Source organism: Mixophyes fleayi, chromosome 3 (assembly GCF_038048845.1).
Source record: "Mixophyes fleayi isolate aMixFle1 chromosome 3, aMixFle1.hap1, whole genome shotgun sequence".
NCBI classification, from domain to species: Eukaryota; Metazoa; Chordata; class Amphibia; order Anura; family Limnodynastidae; genus Mixophyes; species Mixophyes fleayi.
In genome coordinates, this window is record NC_134404.1 from 340,543,774 (window position 1) to 340,558,336 (window position 14,563).

Sequence of the window (14,563 nt, forward strand, 5' to 3'; positions counted from 1 at the left end):
CAGGTCCGATTGGAATCCTTTGTGCTCCCCAAAGAGGAGAAGGTTGTTTGTGACGTGGTGACCTGGCGTCTTCACAAAAGATCTCTTTGTTGATGTAGGACATTGGCCTTTCCTGGGAATTCTGTGCATACAGCTCATGTACTACTAGCTGCCTGTATGGGAAGAAAATAAAGAGATGTGTTAACCCTTAGAGCACTGCTTACCAAAAATAACGTAAGACACTGATCACTGTTTAACAATTGTTTACAGTATTACAAACTAAACTGTCAGGTTAAGGTTAATGCTCCTTGAACAGCACTTAGCCTCAGTGGACAACATCCCTGTAGGTGCTTACCAAGGTAAGTAGACCGTACACCATATGGGGCCTTCATGTGATCAACGGTCCATTCAAACCGAGCGGCCTGAAGACACCACCGCCGGCTTATGTAACGGCAAGGTAAGGATCCTGGCGCATCGCCACCACCCCTCGGAGCTATGAATTCCTGTCCTTCCGAGTGGACATTGTGAGGCTTGTTTATAGTTCTCACAGGATTTGGATGATGTTCAACAGTCAGAAATATTTAGGCCATATTTCTATTGAGAACACAAGAACCCTGGGGAGTCCATGGGAATTAGCAAGAAAAAAAAAAGAATGTGTGTCTCCAAATAACAAAGTTGGTTCAAGTGACTTCCTCACTCAAGTCTCTTTACCATCTAATAAAAACTGCCCAAGTTACACCAAGGTTTGCTGCTGGTAAAACGTGAGACATTGGGTGGGCTGCAGCGATCTGACATGGTTGTGGGGGGGGGGGGGGGGGGGGATGACCAGTGTGCAGGAATCATTTAAGTAGATGGAACAAACTGACTACAGCTCTGAAAGTATTCTCATTGTTAGGAGTACCAACAGGTCCGAGAGTTTAATGGAAAGACAGCATATAAGCACATAGTTAGGTTGGAGAACATACACAGCTCCATCAAGTTCAATGGTTCAGACATTCTAATTGTATGAACCATTGAACCAACCCACCAATATGTGACAGTTGCCAATTTTGTCTCTCAGGAGGGAAAACAACCTCGTCTCCAAAAATTACAATCGGTAAAACTCCCTGGATACTTTAACCCCATGATGCTCCCTACTATCCATACAGATGTCATTTCTTGTATGAAAGGCAGCTTAAACACCCTTACAGTAAAGAATCCTTTCATGCGCTCATGGTGAAACTGTCTTTCTTGCAGTTGCAATTAATGGACCTTCGTTCTCTGTATGGTCCTTGGTACAAAAAGTTAATTTGACAAATCTTTGTATCGACCTTGGAAAGAGAGAGATAGATAGATGGATAGGTCGCACCTACAGCTATCTACATTACATTTAATCTGTCACGTCACGGTCCAATTTGCCTTTTCATCTATATTTTTGGTAGTTACTATCCTGCTCGGTGTTAAAAAACGTACAAAGCTTAATGTCATCAGAAAATAAGGACACCTTACATTCTAGGCCAGGGGTGTCCAACCTTTTAGCTTCCCTGGGCCACATTGGAAGACGACGAGTTGGTTTGGGCCACACATAAGATACACTAACAATAACGATAGCTGATCATCCAAAAAACAATTGAAAACATAGTTAACATTATATATATATATATATATATATATATATATATATATATATATATATATATATATATATATATATATATATATACACACACACTTTTTTTCAAATCCCCTATACTTACCTTTCAATCGCCCTGTTCAAAAAATTCTCTCTAGTTATTATACTATAATCACTTTTGTATTGTTTTGATGCAATATCAATAAAGTGCATTTAAGCCAGGCATTGTATATCAGGGTGCCCTGACCAGGCCTGTGGTACCTGACATACACCACTGTGACCCCAAATTGTGACCTGTTTTGCTAATTACACCACTATGTTAGTTAAGGGATAACAACTTATAATGGGCCAAAGAGAATAATATATAATGCCCCATTAGTATTACAAGTAGAAGTATGTAGCAGGGAGATAAGGTCCATGATGCTCCAGGACCAGGTGACTTTTATTCACTTGTCAGCGTCCCTTGAAATAATAAAAAAAATCCCCTTAACTTACCTTTTAATCGGCTTGTTTCTTCTGTCCTCTTCTCTTCTCTTCTTTTCTCCAATTCTGTGCTGCTGATTGTTCTTCTCGCGCGGGTGACTCCTCTGTGCTGCGCTCCGCAATGGATGTTGGGCGTGATGACATCATGCCCGACATTCACTGCGAGCACCACACGGAGGAGGAGACAAGGGAGGGAGCCGGAGTACCAGCTGACGTGACCACGTGATCGCAGGGTAAGTATTTTCTTTTCTTTTTTTTTTTGCAGGATTTTTTTTTTTTCCATTAACAATGCTGCCCCCTTGCCACAACCAAAACTCCTTCTGGGCCACATTTACAGGCTTGCTGGGCCGCATGCGGCCCGCGGGTTGGACAACCCTGTTCTAGGCCATCTACAATAAAAGGGCTGAAAAGAACAGAACCCAATACGGATCCCTGCGGTCACCACTAATAATTGTATTTCAGGCAAAATATGTTCCAACTACTCTTTGGGCTAGATTTACTAAGCTGCGGGTTTGAGAAAGTGGGGCTGTTGCCTATGGCAACCAATCAGAATCTAGCTGTCATTTTGTAGAAGGTACTAAATAAATGAAAGCTAGAATCTGATTGGTTGCTATAGGCAACATCCCCATTTTTTCAACCCGCAGCTTAGTAAATCTAGCCCTTTATCTTCTACATTTCAACCAGATTTCTACCCATGTGCTATATTATACATATATATATAAAAATTTATCTTAGACCTAGTGCTCTCATCTTCTGTATCAGACGCTTCCTGTGAACCAGTGATTGTTTATTCTTGGTCCTGGAAGAAGTCTGCCTGCTCCGTGTTGGTTTAGATATTCTGGTTTCGAAAGAAAAACTGATCTCACCCATAGCAACCTCTCTTATTCTATAATTTTAATTTGCAACCTGAGCATTGCCCCAGCACCATAGACCTTGTGATATTTAGCAAGCCTGCTAGAATACATTAAAGCCTAAATTGACTACTGCGAGGTCTCATTAAGGCAGCCGGGTTGGTAATAACCTTTCATTGGAAGGGTGTCAACGTATTCTAGTCTTCCCTGTTAAACCACAATAAAAATGTTGTTGTATTGAAAGAACTGTCACCGCAATCACAAGATGTACATTAAGTTCCTTGCAGAACAACGCAATTCCTTCATCCTTGAAGATTTGGTGCAGGCATTTTATTAGATTTATCTGTCTCTGAAGATCCCAGGGTACAATTTTCAGTAGCCGTCAGTGATTAGATTAATTTATTTTGTTATGTGTTTCTGTATCAATCTATGTTTTATGATAATCTACCGTGTGCCCAAGTTAATCAGTTTTATACAAATTTCTAACATTCTTGTGGTTAATATTGATAAATGGCAAAAACGATAAAAAAAAAATTAAATAAAAATAAATCTGTTTGTAATGCACAGCCTTCAGTATCCTGTTGATAAGAGACCCCTTTAAACCAGTTTAAATATGAAGACATGACCTTCTAGGTGACCGATTCAGAGCATGCGCTAAGTCTGGAAAATGTAATTTGCCAAAGGGAAAAAAACAAATACCAACTGATAAGCCTATTAACCATACATGGAGAGAAGTAATCAGATATAATATAAGCAGTATTAAAAGAGTCAAAGTATTAATGAAAAACTAGGAACAACGAGACTACGATTCAATCTCGCCAGAAACCAACAAGCTTATTAATATATATAAATATATATATATATATATATATATATATATATATATATATATATATATATATATTACACATACATACATACACACACACACACACATACATATATACACATATACACACATACACATACAAGTTAACCCGTGCATGATACTCATGCATTCTAGTCAAATCAAGCTACTTAAGGTGTTAAAAAGGTTCTTGTCATGCATTTGGGCCTAGCCCAGGCCTCCTCAGGGGAAGAGCATTACTTCCCGACGCAAGCACCTTTTTTTAACATGGTTTTGTGCCCATGTCACCACCTCATCATTTTTCTCCATCACCTCATCCTTCATCTTCATCACTACATCCTTCATCACTACATATTTCATCAAGCTACTTAAGGTGTTAAAAACTCCCCACGGCGCCCTACTTGTTTTTCTGTTACAGTATATATATATATATATATATATATATATATATATATATATATATATATATATATATATATATATATACATATACATACATATACACACATATACACACACATATACATATACATATACATATACATATACACACACACACACTTTATACAGTGGCCATAAACAGTATTCACCCCATTTCGTATTTTCAAGCTTTATTTTCTTACATCATGGAATTGAAAATGGATTCATTTAGGAGTCATCTTACTAGTGATCAACACAAAATATTGAAGAAAGTTAAAATGTTTATATGTGGGCTCAATACAGGGCACACGCTGCATCTAGCCCACATTCAGCAAACATCTCTGCCTCCACCTCGGAGCAGACGGTCACTGATCTGCCAGAAACATTCCTGCTGCAGTTCCACATTTATTTTTTTTGCAGCTTTGTGAATTTTGTCTATGATGATCACTGATAAACGTGTAAACTAAACCTAAAAGTACCAGGTGATGAAATAAGAAACAGATCTCAACACAGTCACAAATGTCCAACACTGCAAGTAATACAACTAGCAGACTACAAAATATTGACCTCTAGGGGGTTATTTTAGAACATTTGTGCAACGTTCTTCCATCCAATTCAGCCGACCACACATGGGAAGGTCCAGTCATCGTCACGGACCCCCAAACCTATGTGCTATGAATCACATGCAAAATACTTCTCAGACATCATTAGGAAAACTGGTGAATTATAATGAATAATGCACCCCCTACAGTGAACTATTATGGATGTTACAAGTCACATCGAATTTCTGAAGAAGACCTCTCATCCTATGACCTTGTGCTTTTTGTATGGTCATACTTTCCCAGTTTTGGGTCTCAAATTTTTTTTACTAAAACTTTTCTCCTGTGTCAAGAAAAATAAAATGTTACACCTCCATCTGACCACTGATCTGCAGCAATCCTCTCCCGCAGCGACGGCAATGAATTCACAACACCATCTTTAAATCCAGAAGATTGCAGACAATCACGACAAGAAAAGTAGAAGTTTGTAGAAAAAGAATTTATTGAAAAATATTCAAATAAATTACACTTATTTTACAGAGCAGTAGCATAAAATTTACATACAGTGAGTCCAGTGATACACAGGACATATACATTACAGAAAATCCGGTCAAAGACTACAAACCACAGTGGGGGAGGTGGATTTATACCAGATCATCATGTTCTATTGTAAAGATAAAAATCAGTCCGACCATTGAACAAAAGCTTGCTAGTTCGGATGGGTATTTTGTGGTATGGTTGTGGGGGGTTGGAAAGAGGTGATTTAACATTTATGCCATATAAATAGAACACCACCAGATCCGTAGTGCACAAAAACTTGTCAATATTATAAAATAGCAATTAAAGTACCGCAAAGCAGGCTGCAATCGCACGATGGGCTTCTAGTAGTATCGCTGCAGGGAACGAAATGGGATTTTAAAAAACATTTTAAGAGGCAACTTAATTTGACACTAGTTTGTTATATGGCTGCAAAGCTCATTGTTCATTTAAGCAGTGTCAGGCAATAAAAACCACAAGTCTCCTTGCGTAATCCCCTACATTTATATTCACAAGGTCTGATACAATCCCAGTGACACATTTACACATCTAGTTATGGGAATGTCAGTTTCTGGATCTCCCCGGCTCTGCTTTCCATCAGTACAGAAAGCTTCTCGAGCCCACCACACTCAATGTGACCTCATTAGCTGCATTGTTCAATAATTACCAAAAGACCTTCTATGTAATCCAGCCTGGGAACATTCATAGCATGACGACATCCGCAAAGTTCAGCTTTAGATATTTACACTACGATTGCCATTAAGGAAAGATGAACGCCAAAACAAAGGAGAGGTCTAAACTGCACCAGAAATGAAGACCACACAGCAGGGTAATTGGTCTCTTAACCTTCATCGTTCAGGTGATGCCATCTAATGAGCCCAGATGCACTCTAAGGGGGTAGATTTTTCAAGCCTTCTAAAAAAAGGAGCAGTTTCTCATAATAACCAATCAGATCTGACTGGTTGTTATGGGCAACACCTCCACTTTTCTTTTTAGAAAGCTTGATAAATTCATCCCTAAAAGGATTAGAAAGCAGCATCATCATCATATAAATTGCTGACTGAGGACACGGCGAAGGGCATTTTTCTACCCATATTTAGCAAGACCGCACCTCTTCCTGACTAATCAACAGTTTTAAATACGTATGAGGTGTTAACTTCAACATTAGTGTTAGTCAACATTTCAGTCTTTATAATTAAAGTAGATACCAGATCACCTCTCCCCTCCTCCTTATCAATCATCTAAGGGTAAAAGTCCCGCACCACTATAGTCTTGGCGTCACCCATCAAACTGCAACCTAAACGTTCAGAGAGCTCCCTACAATACAAGGCTAAAACCTATAGAGCCCCATTCGCACTTACTGATTATTCACATCAGCATTTGTATCCAGTTAGTTCGGAAATAACACATCGCGACATGAACCGCCCTGAATTTATATTATAAGCTGCTGCAGTCCGCTGACCAACTAGGTCTACGAAAATAAAGGGTCCGTATAAAACATTAAGGGTGAAGGGCTAGAGAGTGATGCAAGCAAATCACGTAACACGTTAAATCACTTCTTTGACCCTAGTACTTAGTACAATGGGCAGGTCCTACCTCTGGTATGAGGTTAGTAGTCGTCCTTAAGTCACCCGAATAATATTCACATTTAAACGCTTTGCACAGAGACAGGTCAAAATTACAGCAAGAAGCAGCTAATAAATAAAGTGTGTGTGTGTGTGTGTGTGTGTGTGTGTGAGTGTGTGTTTTAAAACTACTACAGAAAGGTGTTTCCAAAATTAAGACATTGGCAGTAGCAGCAAGTCAATACTTCAGTAATGATTAAGCCACCCCAAAACATTTAGGCTTTTTATACACAGATTTTTACAGAAGGACAACCCTCTTGGGACTAAAAGAGGAAAATAACGAAAAGAAAGAGGTACATCACTACAAATATTTATCAAGTCAATTCCAATATCTATTCACCATTTCTAAAATATCAATGTTCATGTCGGGCTAGAGAAGCAATTTTGTCTTCAACATCTGGGCCTATAAATTATATAGGTCAGAGTTCCAAAAGTATCTCACGTCTTTGGTGGAATATGGTAATGGGTAAGAAGAGACGCCATTAAATAAATTCACTCCCTCACCCATAATGAAGGAAAACCTCAATATATGATCTTCTGGTGGCTCTGTGAGGATGGACGTTGTGGTACCAGAACATCGGTTTCCTCCTGAGGCTTGTAGAGCACTTATTTCATTACACCAAGAATTCAAACACCCTACATTCATCTAACTATTATTAGTAGGACAGTTTATTTCCTGCGAATATCTCTAGACAAGCGAAACATTACTTATCTTCTAGGCGGGGCCACAAGAGCCGTGTTGTGGGCCAATGTGCATATTTGAAGGCAAATTATGTGATCAGGTGACTGTAGACATCTCCCCTAAATTACTGTGGCAAAACTGGTTCTGTCTTGAAGGGGCAGCAGCTCAACCAAATATCAGCACCCTACAAGTAACAAGCCAACCTATGTTAGCTTTGGTTTGGAGTGTGGAAAACAAAGTGCATGAAATGGACACTAGGGGGTAAATGTATCATACCCCGGGGAAGGAGTTGACAAAACCGGGGTATGATACATTTACCCCCTAGATATGAAGTTCTACGCTGTTAAAGATCAGTAAATGTAAAATGAGCAACAGAGCTCAAAAAGGGCCAAGACCTAAAAATACAAGTTGGTCCAATGTGAAAACGTTATCCCACATACTATGCATAACAGATTCCAGTTCACATTATATTCAGGCTTGTTGAGAAATGGTCATTCCCCCGTCAGCCATTTTGTTGTAGTCTTTTGTTGTAGGGACTTGGAGAAAAAAAACAAAACCACACAACCACCATTTCTCTCAGGGATCAGTTTCATCTCAAACACCTTTCACCAAAACAAGTTTCTGAAACTCTTGTATATTTATTAGTGAACAGTATAAGCAGCTCTTTCGTATAAAGAAACTTGGCTTTTCCGTTTAGTAGTCCTGTAAAAGGAAGAGTCAAGTAACACGCCTCAGACATATCATGTCCTCCCAGCGAGCAGCATCATAAAAGCCTTCTCTGGACTTGGAATCTCAATGTCCATCGATCTGCTCAAAGGATGGCAGCAGAGACTGGTCAGTGATTGTTGGTAGCCCCATATGAAGCGTACTGGGCCACAACTGACCATGTCTTTCTACTTTAGGTGTCACGAGTTACCCATTAACGGGGTAAGGTACATTTATGAAATGTATGGGTGCAATTACCATCTAAAAACACATGATATTTGAAAGGACCTTTCTGACTCTTAGTTGACCATTGTCCCCTTTAAATAAATAAGTTCTACCATCGCACAGACATCCCAGTACATAACAGTATACATTGATATATTTTGTCAGAAGACGGTGACTTAAAAATACAATCTACATATTTACAGAAGTCCACAAATATATTAAAATTCAAGTATCCTCATAAAAGAAATAAAATGGACACACAAGGCAGGAGTGGCGCACATTTCATGGCCTTTGGGGGAAACAAATACATGGAGCTTTCCCACATCAGTCTAGTACAAGTCCAGTGTAAGATGGACCAACACTAATCACTTCTGCTCGTCATGGCGGAGCCTTCTAGAGGTTTTTCCCATGCAATGATTTTAGTGATCATGGGCTTAAATATTTACCGTCCACAAATCAAGTATGTCCAAGTGCTCTGCACAATAATACGGTGCGTGTTCTTTTTGAAAAGGCCTAGTAAGGTCCGTTCATCCCCATCACGTGTCTCCTTTATTATTAATTATATTGTACTCGTTCAAAAGTTGTTTATAAGGAACAGAAACCTCAGTGTCATTGCTGGAAAAAGACTCCTCGTCTAGACATGTAAACTCGTCCAGCCCGGTGGGAGTCTCAGGGTCTTCGTTATTTTCTTCTATGGAAGACTTGGACTTTTCCTCGTCCTCAGAAAGATCACATTCTTCCTCTTCCTCCTCTTCGTTAACAAAAGTAATGTTGGCGTTCTGGAAAATCAAAGGCTTGTAATCTTTGGACTCCCATGGCTCTCCCTCCTCCTCGCTGATCCGGTCTAACTGGTTGATGAATATTGTGGCTTCCTTGTCCTGGAGGCGTCTCATTCCATTGTCTCTCTGAAGACCACTCGAGAAGGTTACCGAATCATAGCCAAGAGCATTGTCTTTACTGTACATCACCATCATCTCTTTGCTCTTGTTTGGCACGTTACCTGGAAGTTCACCGTTAAGGATCCTCTCACTGCCAGTCTTTAAACCATTTTTGCCGATCTGTTTAATCAGGTCATTGTAGGTTTCCTCCTTCTTGGACAGGAAGCTTAGAATGTTAATATCTTTTGAATTTGCCATCGGAAGTTGCTTGCTCTTTTTGGCACGGGGATCGTTTTCAAAGGATTCCTTCCTTTTTTTGCGCCTCTTTTTAATGGCCTTGTGGACCTCCACGAACATGCTAACCTTCCAGTTTACGAACAAGGATAACCAGGCAAGTCCAAGATAAATCCAAATTTCCACAAAATATCTGTACAGGACACTGTAAGACACTTTCGGATTCACACCTGGCAGAGACATGGAAAGAGATAGTTTGTAGTTTTATGCCAGAAAGATACAACAGTAATTAGCATTTTGTTAGCCAACAAATAAAATTAACCAACCTAGACACATACAAGACTGTTCTATGATTATGCCATGTTATGCATTTAGAATGGTCTTTTTTGAAGCTTCTATTTAGTAGTTCCTGAAGAATTTAATTCAGATTTTGTCACTTACGACTAAGGGGATCCTGAACTTCCGTAACTGGTTGACTTTGAATTCTAATGAGCCTCAGAACGGGTATCTCTGCATATTTAAATGTCCCAAGACATGACATGAAAATGTGACAAACCAAGATTGTGTCGGTCTGTTTAATTTATACAGGATTCTTATTTTATATAGGACACATTCTGGAGAAGTCTGTATGATACACATATAAAGGACAGAGAACCGATGGGCACATTAAGTTACTTTTGCCCAAATTCACCAGAAGATTTCACACTATTCCCTCCATGGTGTTTGAATAAGGCAACCAAATCTTACACGTCTTACAGATTCGTGAGCGCAATGGTCTAAGTGAACACACAGGGAAACTGAAGACTAACCTGCCACATAGTCCCCGAAGCCGATGGTGGTGATGGTAATGAAGGAGAAATAGAGACCCTCGATGTAGCTCCAACCTTCAGTTCTCATGAAGATGAACGGAGGGATCACCAAGTGGACCAGCACGCCCCAGAAGATGAAGATAGCGGTGCAGGTGATCTGAGCTTTTCTCTAAATCAAAACAAAAATCAGAGAATTACTGGTTTGTTCTGAGATGTTGCATGGCCAAAGCCTACACACCTGGGGCAGCCACTTCTTCCCCCCCAATTCCTACTGGCTTGATGGATCCAGAAAATAGCTGACTCAGCTGTGTATAGGGATAAGCAACGCTTGTAAAGAACCAATCAATTCAAAATATACATTTCTAGGAGAGATATTAGGAATATTCAGGTGTCGAGAACTTGACAGAGCTGAAGATAGTGACTGGGAGACCGTATACCATAAACAGACGATGTCAGGAACAATACTGAATACTGTGGTGACCTTTTGGGATACTATTCTGACTACACTCTGCAAGTTCACGAGAGAGAAAACCCATCATGACCGCACATAGGATTTAGGTTTATCTCAGACTCTAAATAAAAAAAACTCTGGGTCTCAGCTCAGAGCCCCTTAAAGACCTGTCCAACACCCGCTGTCAGTTCTATGTTGGGGGGGGTGAGGATGATTTAATACGTCCAAGAATGTAAACACCACTTTATGGGACAACAAATTAAACATACGGATCTCTTAAGGTTGATAGAATATTGCTATTATAACTTTTATATTATAAAGCATCCCCGGGGCAGCTTGTTTACAAAACTTCCCCACTATAAACACACACCGGCCACTCTGATCCCTACAACACTTACCAGTGTGACTCCTCTTTTTGTAAGAAACTGTCCCAGTCTTTTTGCTCGACCTCCAAAAAACTTCCCCAGCGCACTGATCCAAGTCAAGCAGAGCGGAACGCCGAACAAGCCGTAGAATATACAGAACAGGCGCCCGGCAGAAGTCTTCGGGGCTATGTTGCCATAACCTAAAGAAAAAAAAAAAGCCAATACCATTAATTTAGATCAAATATGTGAAAATTTCCATTTATTAGAAGAGCCTTATTTTGTTTAGACAAATCCGTCCCCAGCAGTTTATCTGCAGGAGACATTTCATTCACCTCCCTGTTCAGCATCAAGGTGGCAACGGTTCCATTACGGGTGGGGTACGGTACAACGCTGATTAATCTGACAACACTTACACTTACCCCGACATCGTGACACCGAAGGGCTCCTTGGCGACGAGGATCGACGACGACTGTTGTGGGAAGTGACTGGAAACAATCCCGATGAAGCAAGAATCCGCCGCGACTTCATGACGTCACTTACATCCGCGGCGCTGTCACCGGTGCCGTTTCCAGTCGCTTCCCACAACAGTCGATCCTCATCGGCAAGGAGCCCTTCGGTGTCAAGATGTCGGGGTAAGTTTTGTCGGGAGTAGTGCGCATCGATACGCTGACTACCACCGGCTGTTACACTATATCTCCAATGTACATTATGGGCCTGATCCATTAAGGAATGTAAATACCGTTACATGCCGTATTTTGTGTTAAACTGCTTTGCGCTCGCACAGAAATGGACTAAACGCCAGAGAACACAAGTACATACAATTGATCTTCGAGCTCAGACACTTACTACAGCCTACGATTTTACGGGTGGAATGGGGGAGGGAACTCTGCGTATGCCCGTAGTCAGTGTACAGTGCGGGTGTGCCAAGCTCAGCGCACACAGCAGCGTCCGATACACGCTCTGGGCATCTCTCAGGTACGTGATTTTCTGCCGTATGACTGGCACCAGCTCCAGGTCAGGTGTAAGTGCTGATTACTAGTGATGACGGCTGTGTTTTTCCATTAAGGACGATATTATTAGGTGACAGTAACTGAATATTTTTTTTTTGGTCTGTGTTCTGCTGGGACTTTATATTTCACATATGTATGTATTAGAGGAGACGTTTCTTCAGATCCGATAGTTTAATACACACACAAAAAAAAAAAAAAAAAAAAGCACATTACATTAGTTTTGCGGCCTTAATGAATCAGACCCGATAAGTCCAAGTAAAACTGCAAAGTCTTTGATGGTGAGTAAAGAATAGTAAAACCCCTTTAAATGCATCCACCACCATCGATTCAATTCAGATCCAGCAGCGTTTTATTTCATTATATATTATTCATTAGGACATTTATTACAGAAGTGCCACATTGGTTTTTTTATTTGCCGCCCCCCCCCCCCGTTTTCTCACCATTCTGGGCACACGGACTAAGGAGACAGATCCAGGCGTTATTCTAGTACTTTGAAAAGAAAGATGGCTCCTGTCCACTAACTTTTGACAGACAGGTAATCACAGTGATCTACGGTTTAATAGGGTCCCCATTACTGATATAACAACTGGACACGGCGCCGTCTCAGCGGGAGACTTGGTGCAAGCGACACAGAACTTACTACTTGGGAGCGCTGATCTTGTGGCAATGATTAGGTCAGTGCCAGGAGCGCAGGCAGGAGGGAGATGTGGATGTATAGATATGTAAGGGGGTTAAAGAGAGGCCTCCAACAGCTGTAATATAGTCAGGATATTCAGAATTTATGCTACCACAGATGTGATTGTTACAGAACAATGTGTTGCTGATAAAGTTATGTGAATTGAAGGTTGTACTGGACAGGTGTTGCCATGGTAACATCAGAAGAGGAGCAGGGGCAGGGCGCGCAGAGACCGAGGGCAGAGGGGGCGGGGCCGCGCAGAGACTGAGGGCAGAGGGGGCGGGGCCGCGCAGAGACTGAGGGCAGAGGGGGCGGGGCCGCGCAGAGACTGAGGGCAGAGAGGGGGGCAGGGCAGCGCAGAGACTGAGGGCAGAGAGGGGGGCAGGGCAGCGCAGAGACTGAGGGCAGAGAGGGGGGCAGGGCAGCGCAGAGACTGAGGGCAGAGAGGGGGGCGGGGCAGCGCAGAGACTGAGGGCAGAGAGGGGGGCGGGGCAGCGCAGAGACTGAGGGCAGAGAGGGGGGCGGGGCAGCGCAGAGACTGAGGGCAGAGAGGGGGGCGGGGCAGCGCAGAGACTGAGGGCAGAGGGGGCGGGGCAGCGCAGAGACTGAGGGCAGAGGGGGCGGGGCAGCGCAGAGACTGAGGGCAGAGGGGGCGGGGCAGCGCAGAGACTGAGGGCAGAGGGGGCGGGGCAGCGCAGAGACTGAGGGCAGAGGGGGCGGGGCAGCGCAGAGACTGAGGGCAGAGGGGGCGGGGCAGCGCAGAGACTGAGGGCAGAGGGGGCGGGGCAGCGCAGAGACTGAGGGCAGAGGGGGCGGGGCAGCGCAGAGACTGAGGGCAGAGGGGGCGGGGCAGCGCAGAGACTGAGGGCAGAGGGGGCGGGGCAGCGCAGAGACTGAGGGATGCAGAGGAGGAGGCCGAGGAAGAGCTAGGGCAGGAGGACCAGAGAGGGGATCTGACAGGAGACAATTACCCAGATTACCTGGGTGTAAGAGAACCTTCCAGAGAACAGCCTGCAGATGCCGCTGAGCGCACACTCACCGATCGTTGTGATAACCGTTGCAGCAAAGATGACGGCGTTCGCCCAGTTCCAGTTGTTGAACGTAGCGTTCCCGGTGATGGTCACCCCCTGACCTGCAGCATTAGATACAGTCTGTGGACAGAAATAAGACAGACTGTAAGGCACAGTAATAATGAACAGTCTCACTCACCCTACAACACAAGCCTCAAGGTATGCAAGATTTTACCTATTCTATTTGATTAATATTTCACTTTATTTACATTTGCTTTAAGTTCAAATTATTATAGGTTGAGAAGAGACCAACTGCACTAATCTGAATCGATTACTGACAGGAAGCTTGGTGTGTGTGGGAAATATCTTCCCCCACACATATACACACACACACTAGGACAGGGTATTTGTCCAGTACATCGTTCAGTGTAATGAGTATTGGGAAATCTCCTTCACAATTGGAATAAAGTGGTGTTGATCCACCATCCCAGCCGGAGACTGTACGTGCTGCCCGAGTATTACTGCATTGGGAGCCATCTCCAGGGACAGGTCATACCAGGCCAGCTGAAGGCATTGCTGGAAGGACTGACCAGGAAGTTGCCATCTACCAGAGAGGAACCCAGCT

The 14,563-nt window shown here is 42.5% G+C and overlaps 1 protein-coding gene across 1 annotated transcript in view; it reads right to left on the reverse strand.

Annotated features, from left to right (window-relative positions):
- Positions 1-5,215: 5,215 nt before the first annotated feature.
- Positions 5,216-14,563, reverse strand: part of KCNK5 (potassium two pore domain channel subfamily K member 5) — a 33,915-nt gene continuing 24,567 nt past the window's right edge. Inside the window, exons 2-5 of the mRNA XM_075204416.1 lie at positions 13,968-14,079; positions 11,276-11,442; positions 10,427-10,595; positions 5,216-9,847 (exon numbers count right to left, since the gene is read on the reverse strand). Of these exons, the coding sequence (XP_075060517.1) occupies positions 9,042-9,847; positions 10,427-10,595; positions 11,276-11,442; positions 13,968-14,079 (1,254 nt within the window). The 3' untranslated portion in view covers positions 5,216-9,041. The remainder of the gene's footprint in view (positions 9,848-10,426; positions 10,596-11,275; positions 11,443-13,967; positions 14,080-14,563) is intronic.